The 16,894-nt window shown below is 42.7% G+C and overlaps 1 protein-coding gene across 1 annotated transcript; it reads left to right on the top strand.

Moving 5' to 3' along the window:
* Positions 1-5,579: 5,579 nt before the first annotated feature.
* LOC131426385 (uncharacterized) lies at positions 5,580-16,435 on the top strand. The gene is made up of 8 exons (XM_058589082.1): positions 5,580-6,086; positions 6,524-6,833; positions 6,903-7,126; positions 7,193-8,437; positions 14,753-14,894; positions 14,962-15,088; positions 15,153-15,457; positions 15,524-16,435. The coding sequence occupies exons 2-8, from the start codon at positions 6,663-6,665 to the stop codon at positions 15,965-15,967; spliced, it is 2,658 nt and encodes an 885-aa protein (XP_058445065.1). The 5' UTR covers positions 5,580-6,086; positions 6,524-6,662; the 3' UTR covers positions 15,968-16,435.
* Positions 16,436-16,894: the final 459 nt, after the last annotated feature.

Below are 16,894 nucleotides of genomic sequence, written 5' to 3' on the forward strand. Positions count from 1 at the left end.
CAGTTTCTCTTTCTCGGTTCCACGTTTATCACTTGACTCTTTGTATAAAATGATACCTGAAACATTCGACTTTCAAACAGAATTTTAAAATACAAGAAAACCTTTATAATCACATCACAATAATCTGTCATTTGCTCGTACGGCCATTTGAAATATCAACCGAAGCTTGTCGGCGTTAGCACCTTGTGACGGTTGGAAAGAAACGAAACACGTTCATCGTGCGAAAGATTTGCTTGCCCTGTAATCAGTGATGCCATGCTTTTAGCTTAGTAAATCGCCCGTGAGTTTGCCGTGATTGATCAGAAACCAGTTGAAATTGCATATTGCACCAAATGCATGATACTTGGGGAGTCGTAGATCATGCACAACGTGCAACCTAAACTGACTTAGAACATGGACTAATCAATAACGTAGTTGGCCACGCCCATGCAGGTCAACATGGGAAGGGAAAGGAAGGAATGTTAGTTCAACACTTGTTGCTACTAGTGACCGAAGAATTCTCTGCATCACCACAAATGTCACAGGAAAGGAGTGGTGTTAGTGGGGCGAGGAAATGATCAGGATCTATTTATTACTTATATTATCATGTGTTCACTGCTCTGGGTAGCCTGCTACCGAGAATTCGTTGCAATTTTATCTCGTTTTGTATTAATGTGTGCTCCCTACTAGAATGCGAAATTTCTTCCGAAACTCATAAAACTCCGCACAGCCGACTGTCGATTCGCTATCAATTCATGCGTTTAATCCATTGTGTTTTTTTTTATTTAAGAGATATTTTATTCGGGTCTATTTGCGTACAAGCTTTACGTGGCCGATTTAGCTGAGTTTTTAGATACATTTTTTTTGTATTGGATCTCGTTGTCACCCTTTTTCTAGGGGGAGAGGAGCTTCCATTTTCCTCTTGCGAGGATTGAGGGGCAGTTTGTTCGTGGTTCGTCTCGTCATCCATTGCCGTGGTATTGTTGTTGATTTCGTGGCTAGTTGATGTAGATGCGCCTTGTTGTACATTGTTTGCAGTTGCTGGTTGGTTGGATGGTAAGCTGTTAACTGCAGCTGGTGTACTTTGTTCTATAGGGGTTACGTTGGATGGTTTCGTTGAAGGGGATACTTCCCTGTTGTTGGTGACTGTCACAGGTGTACTGGGGTTGCTTGGGGTTGGTGTGAAGAAAGCACCGTTGTCCTTTGGTATAGTTGTCTCCTTGTCCAGTTTATCACATGGCTTACCGTAGTGAACAGCTTTTTGGCCATATTGACATGTGGCCATCTGATTGTCATAGGTAACAAGTGATTTGCACGGTATTCTTGTATCCTGACCGAATGTCACATAAGAAGGTGTCTCCTCAAGCGCATGTGTAATAAACGTACGCCATTTAGAAAACCGGGGGAAAATTTCTTCCACTTTTCTTTTTCGATAGAGAGAATCTCTCCGTATTGGGACATGGTTGCGCGAATATAAGGATCGGGGACGCATGAGGGTAGATCATGCACACGCACTTCTATAGCACTATCTTCCATATATACTGGAATGTTGTACTTGATATTTTCATGCTCCACATAGTGCACATTATTATTGTCTTTAGCGAATTGAATTGCATCCAACTCTTTATAGAACTGGATATAAACAACATTATTTGTCTTATTACATTGAAGTAAATGCACACGTTTAATGTCAAGATGCATTTGCTCCTTGAAACTTGAAGGTTTGCTTCAAGTTCTCGTATCGAAGGTCGAATTTTGCACTGGCTGAAGTCAACAACAATTGTATTCTTTCGTGTCGGCGGTAGCTTTTGTTCGTTTGGTTCACTCATTTCGAGGTCGTTCTATTGTTCACTACACAATACTGTACTTGGTTTCTTCTGTCCCGAACGTAAGCGATTTTGTTTTATCGACTGACTTGGATGAGATGAGAAAGTGAACTGAAATATATTTATGTTATAATTAGAAACCAATTTGAAATGATATTTACAAAGATTTACAAAGTAATTCAGATTTTCTATGAAATTATCTGGCATCTTTGCCTGTAATTATCACCATTCGACAGTGAAATTGTTGGCCTATTAGCAGGGATGCCAAATGCTAAAAAAATAAAATCTGAACCTTTCAGAAGAGCAAAATCTGGTGTCATCTATGTTAACAAAAATAAGTTCCATTTGCTTCTTTACATCTCGTCTACGACTCGTTAGTAAAATAGGATCTCGTGCATAGCACCTGGAAGCCTCACACAGACGTAATGTTTGACCCTACTTGACCGAAACTTTTTAATTATGCTGTAGCGCAATGTCTTTACAGACATTTACTTACTTTTTCAACGATATTGAACCTTTTTGTTCTGAGTTTGTTCAAATGAAACTGATAAGTCTGGCATTTTAAAAACAGAAAATTTAAAAATCATGTAGAATATTTGGTTTGTTAGAATGCCTGTCGAAATGAGAAAAATCTGGCAATTGCCAGATAAATCTGGAAAATTGGCAACTCTGACTGTTGGCGGCCTACACGGAACCGCAGAAAAACCTAATTTTAAGTACATTCCACCGAATTTGGGAGTTCCGTTCAATAACCTAATTTTAGGTAAAGTGGCTCTTGGTAGTTCACGCAAGGCACGTGCAAAAGAAATACTTAAAGATGAGTTATATCTACTCAATATAAAGCTAAATTTTCTCTACAGTTAAGTCGTATTGACTCAATTTCAAGTTGATACGGTTTACTTAATTTTAACTTATTGAACGAAACTCTCGCTGTTGAGTAGTTTTGCTCTTTGAATTTTGACAACATTGGAAGGAGCGAATGAAAGAAAAGATTAAAAAGGAGCGAATGAAAGAAAAGATTAAACAAAGTGGATGCAGATACTTTCACAGAGGTGTACACGCCGGTGAGCACTCTAGCGTATGGTTTGCGTAGAAGAAGCGTGGGCACGCAAAATCAGCAAAATAAAACAATTTATCGTTAAATATTCGGGTTTCCTTGCAAATTTTTCATAGTAAGGCCAGATCTACTCTCTATTAATTGAAGTTCACAGAAGGGTTCGCTCACCATCACGCGCCAGTGATCACTTGGGTGTATTTAGACGAGAGCACGTGTGAGCGATTCGTGCGAAGAGAATGTTATTCTCTCGCACCAGCTTCTTTCAACACAAGCACGCACTCAAAGTCTGTCTGTCTCTTTCCTCTTTGTGTGGAGCGGAGCAAATGTATCCGCAGTGTATAATTGAAACCTACGCCCTGGAGTATCACTCTAGTGAAATGCCATCTCTGCTTCTGTGAGCAGTTCTGCTGCGGGACGTTCGCAGTGTGAGTTGCGTTTCAAACAGGAGCGATTACATAATCATCCAGCTGCTGGTCGTTTGCATTGGAGCAAAATATACCGTGAAATTTACACAAATCAACCCTTCTAAGGGCTATAAATGTTTACAAAAGTGCTATAAGAATTATTCAACTGTTAAAATTAGCGAATAGTGAAAATCATCATATTAGTGTACCGTAAGCAGCACGAACTTCATACCATTTGTCAAAAAGCTGCAAACGAAATCTCGTAAAAAGGAAGCCCTTCACAAAATTGCATCAGTGTTGAACCAATCCTCATTGTAAGCAGTTTTGCTGCCGGACGGATGAGAAAACCAAACTGCAAGCATTTCCCTGGCCTACTGCGTTGGTAGAAAACGGATGATTGAAATCTGTTTTGTTCATCGCAAGCACCGTTGGACTCGTTTGGTGCAGTGTTCGCAGTGCTAGTTTCAGCAGCTTCAGTCTAATGAAAAATTACACAAATTATTCCCAAAGAGCTATAGGAGACATTCTCCCATTGAAATATGTATGTAAATCAGAAGTCGAATGATTAATTTAATGCTAATTCATTACAACAGCAATAACTTAGTTCACCGTTCGCCAGGCGAACTTTGCATCCAACAAGTGCAAATAAATCCAACATTCAGCTGCTTTGCGTTTGAGAAAAATGCACCAAACAGTGTTTAATATCGGATAAAATTCGACAGTTCAGCACTTCTAAGGGCCAGAAATTAATCCCAAGTGGAATTATGACAGTTTGTTTCGCTGAAAAATGCAAATCCGAAATTAAGTAATCAACCTCCAAATTCTGTATGTTGCTATTTTTGTAGCCGTTAGGACCAACCATTTGGCGAAATGCTGCAAACGAAATCACGTAAAAAGAAACCCTTTCATAAAAATTGCTTCAGTATTGAATTAATCCGCACTGTGAGCAGTTCTGCTGCAGGACGGACGCAAAAAGTGAAGCCTTCTGCATCAGGCAAAACAGACGACATTACTTACTCCAAGTTTTTTTTCTGCGGAATTATCAGTTTTTTTCTCCAGACATTCGTCAAAATTACAGACATTTAAAATCACCGCAGTCTTTTTTTTTTGCTCGTTGAACCAATTCCGTGCATCACTCTTTATAGAGAACTTAAGTCTGCAGACTGTTTTTCTATCGAGTTTAACGACTTTTTCAACTCTGTTTGAAGGTATTTGAAATTTTTACCTGTCATCTTTTGCTCCGAGGCGGCCAAACGACATCCGAATTTCAACTGATAATTCGATCTTCGAAGACTGTGCGCGATCGAGTTGGCTGTGTGGCACGGAGCGCCGTCTTGTTGGACCCAAATGGTGTCCAAGTCTTCCTCTTCAAGTAACGGGAAGAACCAATCGCTAATCATGGCGCGGTAGCGCTCGCCATTGACCGTGGCGGCGGCTCCTGTCTCATTTTCGAAGCAAAACGGCCCAATGATGCCGCCAGACCAAAATCCGCACCAAACCGTCACTCTCTGAGGATGCATCGGCTTCTCCATGATAACGTGCGGGTTTTCTGTCCCCCATATGCGACAATTTTGCTTATTAACGTACCCGCCGAGATGAAAATGTGCCTCATCCGAGAAGATGATTTTCTGGTAAAAATCGGCGTCTTCTTCAAAGTAAAACTGCACTATTATCACGCGTTCCTCAAGCGTATACACAACCATTTTCGTTCAGCGGAAGGATAGAACTAAGTTTCTGTCAAATCAGAAGTGACATTAAGGTTACCAATGTCGAAATAACCGCTAGTTCAAAAAAAAAGTTAGATGGCGGACCCTGTATTGTTGGTGGCAGTTAGCGAATTCAGCAGGTCCTCTCATTGGATTACGTCTCTCTCTATCAGCGGCTCCCTGATTGAATAGCACTTTACGGTGGGGAGACTCTTCTCTAAACAGATTTGTATGAGCTGTATAGAATATCCGAATTCAGCATAACGTTTGAGTAACGTGAATGGTTCCGAAAAAAAAAATCAAAACAACACATGGGCCTCCTACGGAATGTTGCGCTATGTTGCTTTTAGACCGATTGAAGTATATATAAATTTAAATCAAGATAGTCTTAAATCGTGTTTAAACTCTACAATACCAATACAGGATGTGATCGTATTTTGCACAAATTATTGGTTGAGGTTCGAAGTCCAATTTTTTTGGTTAAAAAAAAACAAAAGTCTCCCGTTGTCATGAACTTCAAATCTTTCCTTCCCCAGCAGGAGCAACCGGTCGGGCCGCCTACTGCGCAGGATTCTGATGTTTGCTTTACCTAGCACCTGAACGATTTGTTGCATATCGGCAGGCGAACGCCAGTCGCAGAACGAAAAAGCCTTCCCCCGCTCGCACTCTACGGAGCGGGTTTTCCACCTATATCTGGCAGAGCAAGAAAACGATGGCTGTTGTTCTTCTTATACAAATCACTTTAGCAACTCTTCTAAATCTTTAAAGAAAAGCAGTTTTACACTAGTTAATGTTTGCCCAAATTTTGCACCGCTCACAAATTTAGTGAAAAGTAGTAGTAGTAGTTTAATCGCGCACATTTTTGCTGTGAAAAACTGATCAAATATTAGGTATTTATTAACGGGAACCGTAGAGTAAGGCTGTTCTGTGACGTGAAACTTCCTAGACAGAAAGAAAAAAGTTCTTTCCGCTGATCAGAGCACATTTTTGCACTAAAATTTATCAGTATTAAGTCGCTAGTGACGAAATCTATCGAAAAACCAGACAGTGGAAAATCGATTCTGCTTGTTACCCTGCCAGGGAGAGATCTTCACCCAAAGATGGAAATGTACAGGTAACTAAAAGAAATGCCCACCCTCTGGCACGAATCAGAAAGAAAGGCTGCAACGGGATGAGCGGGTGAGGGTGAGTGTATTTTTTTTTCGTCCTCCGGTTATCATCCGGAAGTTGGTCAACTTCGAACGTGTTGTGTGCTGCAAAAAAAAAGACTAACCTTGAACATGCGCCCCCATCACGAATGTTGTGGGTTGGGCACGCGGTACAAACTGGAGTGAATATGACAGCTTGATTAACTCTTTTCATTGTCAATCAAAGCAGGCGGTGGCACATATTCGGTAGGAATGTTGTGTTAGTGTGCTATGCGCTTGCATTCATGGTCGGGTAGGGGTGGGGCGCCGTTCTACAAAAACCACCTGTAGGGATGTTTTTACTAATACAGGAATTTTTTTTTGTTGTTTCTGTTTTGATTTTATCTGGCTTGTGTGGATGCAGAATTGTTGAAGGCCGTGCAATTTCGGTACACGGGCTTGCTATGATTCGCCGCAGCTGGAGCTAAATTTTCTACTGTTAGGTGATTAGATTTGTTGCATCCATCCTATCCTGCCTACTTAGAGATCCACAGCCTACTGCGATGGATGTGTCCGTGCTGATAGCCTGCCTTGCCCTAGTCGGGACACTATTGATTGTTCTCTTGCTGTTGTGTCGATTGATTCAACCGTACGATATCGCCTGGTTTCTGTCCGATCGCGAGGATAAGATCAAACTATCGAAAATAAAACTGTACAATGCGAATGGTTATCTGGTGAGTTTTGGTGGTTTCTCGGGGAGGGGTTTAAATTAATACTAATTAAATTGGTCTATCATTCGTTAGATGCATTCCGGATCCGACATTTTGCTCGGCTCAACCGGTAGCTTTCAACGGTTCGATTCTGTCGATCGTGACTACAAACCTCAGCAGCATGGACAAGGCCTTAGTGTTCCCGCGTGGAGAACTATATCCATCGAGGAATCCGAAATACCTCCGCAACCACTGAGACCAGCCCCGTCACCCAAGGAGCCCAAGCTTGTTAGAGAGAAAGCTATTCAGAAACAAACGTAACTGATGTGTGCGAAGTTTGTTGCCTTGTGATGATGGCTAATGTTTTTTTTGTGTTTTCACAGATCGGAACCTAAACCTACCACAGGAGGAATAACAATATCGCCAATACCTCGGCCTGTTCCGCGTAAGCAACATTCTGCTCCTATCTCTTTCCCACTGCCAGTGCTTAACTCACCACGAGAAAAACGGTCCCAAAATGAAACTCACATCAGTACGAATCCATTCCTCAATCATTCAACCCTGCAGGAAGAAGGTGATCCTGCCCCTGTGCTTCCACCGATTCCAGCTACTCTAACCGACGTCCCACAACCAGAAACGCCGTTACTTCGGCGCCTCATTAGATCAGCCAACAACCCTTTCATATCCGATCATAGTCAGAAATCGGAAAATGAATGTTTCTTCAGTTTCGAACCGATTGCAGTGAGATCATTTTTTGCCGAGGAGGACCCACTTCGTCGGGCGGAAAAACGAATCTCCAAAATGGAGAACCTTCGCAAAATGTCCCGTCTCATCGAAAGCAATCAAGTTTTGCTGAATATTTACCAACAGTTTAACAGTGCCGTCGATCGCTCAACTGAATGCGTTCAAACTACCATAACTCCTCCTCCTCCTCCTTCTTCTGTGTTTCCCCAATCAGCTAGTTCTCATTCAACGTACGTCGGTGGCCATTCTTCATCCTCCTCAACATCACCATTAGTTTCACCCAAGCTTTTTGAAACTTCCCCAAAGCCTCTACAGCACTCTTCGTCCCCTCCACGATCCCTCTCGCCGACAAGAAACCGAATGGAGAACAGCAAATATCAAGACTCACCCCGGACGGAAGCTGGAGATAACATTCGAATTCCTACGGTTTCCAACAGTATCAAGCACATTCTGCGCAATCGTTCCTTCTCGGAAACGGAATTCAGCGAACGTAAGCTGTTCAAAAGTTACGCCTTGGTATCCGAAACGGACCACACAAATCCCTTCACATCGTCCGTATTGCTGAAGAACTCATCCTACAAGGACCTCCAGAAGTATTGCACTGGTTCGCAGCAACCGCCGATCGGAAGTTCGAGCTCCTCCTCGCTACAGAAAACACTTTCCGAATCCTTCCTGGAACAGTACTCATTCGGGCGAACGGACACGGACCGAAGCCTTCCGAAGATGATGATGCAGCAGCCCGGCGGCGCGACGGATAGAATGCGTTCGGTCATTCCATCTACATCCAGCGAATCGGTTGCATCGCAATCGTCGGTCGTTTTCAGTGATCTGGAACCGTCGCAACCAATCACCGGTTATTTGTGCGTTGGACTACAGTATGACAAGTAAGTACTCGCTGGTTACCGTGGGAAGGGTCGGGTTGGATGGTGAATTTTTGTTCCAAAAGCACTGGTAGTAGCGATAGTTCCAAAAACGGAACTTCGATTTCTAAGCAATGGTTCAACCGATTTTCACAAATCTCGATTCAAATCAAAGCTCTCATTATCTTGAAAGATACTGTGCGAATTCATCCAAATTCGACTTTCGATTACGAAATTCTGTGGCGATGAGTGTCAAAACTTGCAAACCGTCATACAAAATGACGATGCAAAACCGGTACGTGCTGGTACGGAATAAAAAAAAAACACCATCGCCTATGCTCCGTTCGCGGCGTCAAAGCAAAGTCTTGGTATTACATTCCTTTTGTGGAATTTGGCCTTTCTGTTTCAACAGACTTCGCAGCCGATTCTTAGTGTACAGAATCATTGCATGGCTAGTACTATGGATCCTGCTGACACTAAGAATCCTTCCAGGTCGGGGCTCGAACATACGACAACTGGCTTGTAAGACCAGCGTCCTATGCATTGAACCGCCAACCCGGGACGTTCGCGGCGTGCTTTGTTCAATTTCGAATAGCGTTCAGGGTTGCCACATTAAAGTCTATTTTTTTTTTCAGCAGAAAAATCTGTAAAACTGTATCGGGAGATCAAAATCCTGCATTGAAACTCTGTATATGAAAATGTAATTGGTGATCTTAAAAAAGAAAAACGTAAAGAAAAACGATGTAACTTCAGGAATCCACGTAAAAAATGTGTAACTTTGAAAATCTGCGTACATTTGAAAATCAGCATAGAAAAAAACCGCGTGACTTCGGAAATCTTCGTAAAAAACTGTGTGAGTTCCAGTGTAGAAGAAAAACGAGTAGTTTCGGAAATCCGCAAAAGCTCGGAAATTAACTTAGAAAAAAAACGGCTTACTCCAAAAAACCGCGTAAGTTCGCAAATCCGCGTAAGAAAACCGCAAAGTATCTAAAATCCGAGTAAAAAACGCGTAACTTCGAGAATCCACGTCAAAAAACATGAAACTTCGAAAGTCCGCGTAAATTCAGAAATCAGCGTAGAAAAGAATCGCTCAGCTTCGAAAATCCGTGTAACTTCGGAAATCCCCGTAAAAAACCGTGTAAGTTCGGAAAGCAGTGTAGAAAAAAAAAACGATCAGCTTCGAAAATCCGAATGAGCTCGGAAATTAACCGCGATACTTCAGAAAACCGCGGAAATTTGGAAATTAGCGTAACTTCGGAAATGCGTGTAAAGGAAAACCGCGGAACATCGCAAATCCTAAAAAAAACTACAAAAGTCTGCGTAAATTCATAAATCAGGGTAGAAAACAATCGCGTAACTTTGGAAACACGCGTTAAGAAAAGTCACGTAACTACGGAAATGCAGCTGTTGCAATTCGTGATTCATACGCCGTCTCCACGTTCCGTCTTCCATCTGCACTCCGCCATAGCTGGTCCTCAGTACCTTTCTTTCGAAAACACTAAGGGCGCGTTGGTCCTCTGCCAACATAGTCCAGGTCTCGTGGCCATAGAGAACAACCGGTCTAATGAGCGTTTTGTAGATGGTCAATTTCGTGCGGTGGCGTACTTTTCTCGATCGGAAAATACGTCTCTGTATTTCTCTGCTGGTGTCATTGTCGGCGGTCATTATTGAGCCCAAATACACAAACTCGTCAACCACCTCGATATCGTCACCGTCCATTCGTGGTGGGAGGCGTAGTGTTTCTTCTCTAGAGCCTCTTCCCCTCATGTATTTTGTTTTCGACGCATTAATGACCAGTCCGATACGCCTAGCTTCAGCTTTCAGTCCGATGTAGGTTTCCGTCATCTTCTCAAGGTTACGTGTTACAATATCAATATCGTCAGCGAAGCCAAAAAGTTGTACGGACTTTCGGAAGATCGTGCCACTCGTGTCGATTCTCGCTCTTCGAATCACAAGGCAATATTGAACAAGATACAAGAGAGTCCATCACCTTGCCGTAGCCCTCTATGAGATTCGAAGGAACTCGAGAGCGTCCCAGATACTAGGACGTAGCACATCACTCTATCCATCGTTGCTTTGACCAATCGCGTCAGATTATCCGGGAAACCGTATTCGTGCATGATCTGCCACAGCTGTTCTCAATCGATTGTGTCGTATGCCGCTTTGAAGTCAATGAATAGGTGATGCGTGGGTACGTTGTATTCACGACACTTCTGGAGTACTTGTCTTATCGCGAATATGTGATCCGTAGTGGCGCGGGCTCCAGTAAATCCCGCTTGGTACGGCCCTACGAATTCTTTAGCTATTGGTGATAGACGACGGCAAAGGATTTGGGAGAGTACCTTGTAGACTTCATCCATCCATTCCTGCGGTAGAATCTCCTCCTCCCAAATCATAGAAATCATCCAGTGCAGCGCTCTAGCCAGTGCCTCTCCTCCATGTTTGAGCAGCTCGCCTGATAACTGGTCATTGCCCGCGTCATTGTTGTTCCTCAGCTTGCCGATCTCCTCACTTATCTCCGACAGATCAGGGGCTGGGAATCTGTCGTCGGCTGAGCGTGCACCCAGATTGATTCCTGTACCGTTCTCTGTATCTTGTGCTTCGCCATTTAGATGCTCGTCATAGTACTGCTTCCACCTGTCGATCACCTCCCGTTCGTTCGTGAGAAGGTTACCACTGGTATCTCTGCACATTTCGGCCTGTGGCGTGTAGCCTCTACGTGAGCGGTTCACCTTCTCATAGAACTTCCGTGTGTCATTTGCGCGGTACAGCTGTTCCATCGCTTCACGATCTTGGTCTTCCTGGTGGCACTTTTTATTCCGGAAAACCGTGTTCTGTCTGTTCCGCGCCTGTCTGTATCGTTCCTCGTTCGATCTAGTGCGGTGTAGCAGCATCCTCGTCCTTGCTGCATTCTTCTCTTCGACCAACTGCTGACATTCGCCGTCAAACCAGTCATTTCCTCGATTCGATAACCTCGTACCTAGAACTGTTGAAGCAGTGCTACTCACGGCGGGCCTTATGTTCCTCCAGCCGTCTTCAAGAGTCGCCGCGCCAAGCTGCTCTTCCGTTGGTAGAACTAGCTCCAGTTGTTGCGCGTATTCCTCTGCAGTACGAATGCTACGTAGCTGCTCGAGATTGAATCCCGGCGTTCCTGTGCGACGAGTGTTGTGCACCGTCGATAGTTTTGAGCGCATACAAACCGCGACAAGGTAGTGGTCAGAATCAATATTGGCACTGCGGTAGGTGCGGACATTGATGACGTCGGAGAAGAATCGCCCGTCGATGAGAACGTGGTCGATTTGATTTTCCATATGTTGATCCGGTGATCTCCAGGTGGTTTTGTGGATATCTTGCGGGGAAAGAAGGTGTTTCGAACTACCATTCCTCGGGAGGCTGCAAAGTTCACGCATCGTTGGCCGTTGTCGTTTGTTACCTCGTGCAGGCTCTCCAGCCCGATCACAGGCCTGTAAATTGCCTCCCGGCCTACCTGAGCATTCATGTCGCCGATGACAAGTTTTACATCCCGCCGTGGACAGCTGTCGTAGGTTCGTTCCAGCTACGCGTAGAATGCTTCCTTCTCGTCATCGGGTCTTGTCTCATGTGGGCAGTGCACATTGATGATGCTGTAATTGAAGAAACGACCCTTGATCTTCAATACACACATCCTATCACTGATTGGCTGCCACCCAATCACGCGCTGGCGCATCTTGCCCAACACCACAAATCCCGTACCTAGAACGCTGGTTGTCCCACAGCTCTGGTAGAAGGTAGCCGCTCGATGCCCACTTTTCCACACCTTCTGTCCCGTCTAACAAAGTTTCTGCAATGCTACGACATCGAAGCCGTGGATTTGAAGCTCATCATGCAGCATTCGGTCGTATCCTGGGAAGCCAAGCGATTTGCAGTACCATGTGCCAAGCTTCCAACCGTAGTCCTTATTTCGTCGCGTAGGTCTTTGCCGATTATTCCAAATCGTATTTATATCCTGATTATGCGTAAGAAAATATTTCGAATTGAAGTGAATATTCATATATTTTGGATAGGACTATGAGAGATTGATGCAAATAGTTTTGTATTAACGGAAGAGGTCAAATGTTCTCATATCATATCATCTCATAGTCCGGATTCGACTTCCAGTTCCAGAGTTATTATGTAATGAGTCTTACAACCATCAATTTCAAGAGGGTGTTTTATGAGTGATGATGTGAAAAAAAGAAGCAAATACTTTGAAACTATTCAGTAAGTTGTTCTAGATTGCAAATTTCGTTAGCTATTTGTCGAACAAATTTAATTCGAATAGCCGTAATCAGCACTGAACTACTGAACGGTCAAAAATGTTGAAATAGAACTCGCACTTATTTTATATAAATGATTGAAGTGATTTTTTACGAATCTATAATATGGGTGTGTTGTATTATGAGCTGCTGCAACCGAGTGAAAAGATCACGGCAGTGGTCTACCAACGACAACTGATGCGTTTGAGCCGTGGATTTTCAGCAGAACAACGTCGAAAAATTGTGTACAAATGGTGCACAGAACGCGGACTGTCACTGAGAAAGATAGAAAAATGGAAGGAGTAAGTGAAAAAGTCGTGCGAAATGCAATCAGGAAGTTCGGTGAGGATAAACCGAAAACGGGTTGAAAAAAGGTCCTGCTAACCCTCAGTTGGATAAACGTATACTGAAGACGTTCGAGCAAAAAAGAGGAGGTTTCTGTTCGGGATGTGGCCAAAAAAGTGGGCACTTCGAAGTCAAATGTTCTTCGTGCTAACTCGTGAAACTCGATTACAAATCCTTGCCGGGACCACAATATTGTACGGTGCGAGAAGGGCAAGTGTTAAACCAGTCCGAGACATCGATTGAAGTTGAAAAATTTGGTAAGAAATCTATGGTCTGGCAAGCAATTTGTAGCTGCGGTAAGATTTCGAAACCCTTCATCACCACTGCTTCAATGAACAGCGAAATATACATCAAGGAATGTTTACAAAAACGACTTCTACCCATGATTCGAAGCCACAAGTATCCTGTAATCTTCTGGTTAGATCTTGCTTCTTGCCACTACTCGAAATCAACGGTAGAATGGTATACTACCAAAAATGTCACTTTCGTCCCAAAAGACATGAAGCCACCAAATTGCCCACAACTTCGACCAATTGAGGAATTTTGGGCATTAACGAAGGCACATCTTAGGAAACATGTCTTGGCAGCCGAAACGAAAAAGATTGGAAAAAAGTGTCAAAACTTGTCGCCAAGAAGTCTGTACGGAATTGAATGAGGAACGTTCGCAAGAAGGTGCGCCAGCTAGTCTACAATGGCTAAGTAGGAAATGTTGAGAATAATATTCTGTTGTTGTAGTCTATCATTATCAGTATATCGAATAAAATTTGAATATCTAACACTTGTGAATTATTTACAGCGAAATCAAAGTGCGTCCATACTTTCTGGGACAGTCTTTATGAACATTCAAATCAATACGTAGAAATATTTCAAATCAATTGGTGAAATAATATTACTGATTGAAACTAAATTGAATGAGCTGTAAGTGTTCAAAACCTGACCACATTTCTACTTGTATTTACCCTTGAATTTCTAATTTGCACCCCTATATAGAAAACATAGATGCGCTCCATATCAAAAAAGGACGTAACTTCGGAAATCCATCAAACATTCATTTCGAAGAAATTAATAATAGAATGATAAATGCTTATCGATCAGCAGTTTAGTGACAATCTCAGCAAAAAATCCAGCAATGCATACAAATTAACACTCCGTACTGGGACACATAAAATAATGAGATTGCAAATAACAAAATGAGTTTGATCAAATTTTAACTCTAAGATTATATGCGTTTGAAATTCAAACACGAGGTGGAATTCATGTTCATGAAAAACCTAATTTTCAATAACTGACAGCATTTTTTTTTCAACTAAAAAATCGCTTGTGTTTCTGTTTCTTTTTGTTTCTGCTAATTTAGAAATCGATTAGTTGTACCAATATTTAACCAACCGAATTCAGAAAAAAACAACTAATATTCTGGTTGAATGGGATCGCGGTTGAATCCACTTACAGCGCTGTCCTACAAAAAAAAATCTCGTTACGCCATACATCTCACAGCACCTCAACTTCAAAACATTCTGAATAGTTTATTTTCCATTCAAAAATATTCAAATTTCGAACGATTCTTAATTTCTTTGAAATTTAGATATCAATCATATATCATATGAATAAAAAATTTGTTTGGCTTTCTGCCACCTTGGCATCACTGATTCCAAAGAGACTATTTCAATGGCACACCACTAAGTTGGATAAAAAAGAGTTGTTTTTATATCTTATTCAACAGAACTTCCACCACAATGGATGGAACGGAACTGCTGGTCACAATTCAGGAAGCGAAACAACTGATCGGCCCACCCGGTATCGAAATGGACACGTTCGTGAAAGTTTTTATCGTACCAGATGAAAGCAAAGTACTCCAAACCAAGGTTTGGTTTTTTCGTTTATCTTTTGTCAATCATTCGTTAACCAACTTACTCTTCAACACTTGCATAGGTATTTAAAAGTTCCAACTCGCCCAGCTATCAAGAAACGTTCAGTTTTTGGATCACTCATAGCAACATTCGTCGGTCACTTTGGTTCCATCTGTACCAGACCAGTTCCGAAGAGCAAACATTGATCGGTTCGTTTGAAAAAAATAATGGAAAAATTCAATAATTATTCTGACATTTTTTCCGGGGTGATAGGCGAGTGCGAGATGCAAATCAATGAGAACATCAATCGGCCCATGACGACCTGGTTGAAACTGCAGGATTCGAGCCTCCGGAAGAGTCAACTCGGTGAGCTTATGTTCTCGCTGAGTTACCTCCCAACGGCGGAACGACTCACGGTGGTCGTCGTGAAGGCCCGTAATTTGAACCTTAAAAATCGATCGAATCGTTTGAAACAACAGCCACCACCACCACTGATCTCGTTCGATGACCCTCCAACCGATTCAACCACGTTTGCCGAGTCCGTCGATGTGAACTCCAGCGAGGGAGTTTTTGTTAAGGTTGTAACAGGCATCGTTGTAGCAAATCAATGCAAATAGATTCTCAAAAACAATTAACTTTTGCAGGTTTATCTACTGAAAAATGATAAAAAAGTTTCCAAGAAGAAAACTTGTGTCAAACGAGGCGAACGATCACCGATCTACAACGAGGCGATCATCTTCAGCGTTCCGCCGTACATGCTGAGCACCATCCAGATCCGTTGTTCGGTTGTACAGATGACCAATCGTGACGGTGTGAGCAGTAACAATCCTACTATTGACAATAGCAGTACCATTCTGACCAACGGTAACAACAGTAGCAGTTGCGGTAGTTTAAATCGAAGACAGAGTATGAAACTGGTGTCGGTCGGGCACGTGATAGTCGGTAGTGGAACTACCGGAATCGGTCTTCGCCATTGGCACCAGATGTTGACCTCACTCCGGAAACCGGTCACCATGTGGCATGCGCTGAAAACCACTTCCGAGCGGAAGCTGAAACGTCTGGGAGAGCCAGACGTCGACAGTGACTAAGCAGAGACCGGCGGGGGGAGACGCAGGTGTAACGAAGGGCTGTTTGTTCGTGTGCAGGGAAATCAAGGGGAAGCAGAACCGTTATGATAATAATGATATTTGTAGCATTTAGTGTTAGTTACCATTTGTCAGTTGAAAGCAGAGAAAAATGTTCTAAGCAAATGTTAGATAAATCAAAAATATTTCGTATATACCAACGTTTTTTCACCGTCGATCGCCAAAAATTATACATATATACAACGTAAAGTACTATTATACGATTTTCACACAGCTACGAATGGGGGAAAATCTTCTAAAAAAAATAAAATAAAACACACCACAATGACAAACTATTCTAATAACAAAAAAAAATTGATTTCATCTGTCGAATGGAATTAGATGCCGTACTATCAGATTACTTGCGTAACACTATACAGAGTTTTCCTAAGGATTTGATAAAATAAAGCGCTCGTATAATCTTTTCTTCTACCAGCAATTATCTCATTCGTTCCGAAGGTCACTGGTAATGCAATCCTTCGGATGCCAAAACCCAAAAGAAAATTAAGTAATCAAACCGATGCCTTCGGGCAAACCAGGGCAAAGCAGGCGACGAAACTCCGCCCCCTCTGCAGTAGTTTCTGCGCGCTGTCAGTCAACTCTCGCTAACTGCCGATGGCGAGATAGTCGGGAGCGCAGCATACTGCGATCAACCAATCGGTGTGCGGTATCCTGCTATAGACAACTGACAGCATGCCGTTTGCTCTCCCCGTTATGCCACTCTCATCCCACCAGCATGTGGCAAGTGGTGAACATATTTGTAGCAATCTTTCGACCATCGGGATTTTAGCGATAATCTGCATCTCGCTTTACCATCGGTTGGACGTGTTGACGTACTCGCCGCGTTAGTCAGTCAGTTAGTTAGTCAGTGCAAGTGGTGAGCTGCCGGAA

Source organism: Malaya genurostris, chromosome 1 (assembly GCF_030247185.1).
Source record: "Malaya genurostris strain Urasoe2022 chromosome 1, Malgen_1.1, whole genome shotgun sequence".
NCBI classification, from domain to species: domain Eukaryota; kingdom Metazoa; phylum Arthropoda; class Insecta; order Diptera; family Culicidae; genus Malaya; species Malaya genurostris.

Coding starts and splice junctions, on each gene's coding strand:
- LOC131426385 (XM_058589082.1), top strand. CDS start 6,663: ATGGATGTGTCCGTGCTGATAGCCTGCCTTGCCCTAGTCGGGACACTA. Junction 8,438..14,752: donor GTTGGACTACAGTATGACAA/GTAAGTACTCGC, acceptor CTTATTCAACAG/AACTTCCACCACAATGGATG. Junction 15,458..15,523: donor GCGAGGGAGTTTTTGTTAAG/GTTGTAACAGGC, acceptor TAACTTTTGCAG/GTTTATCTACTGAAAAATGA.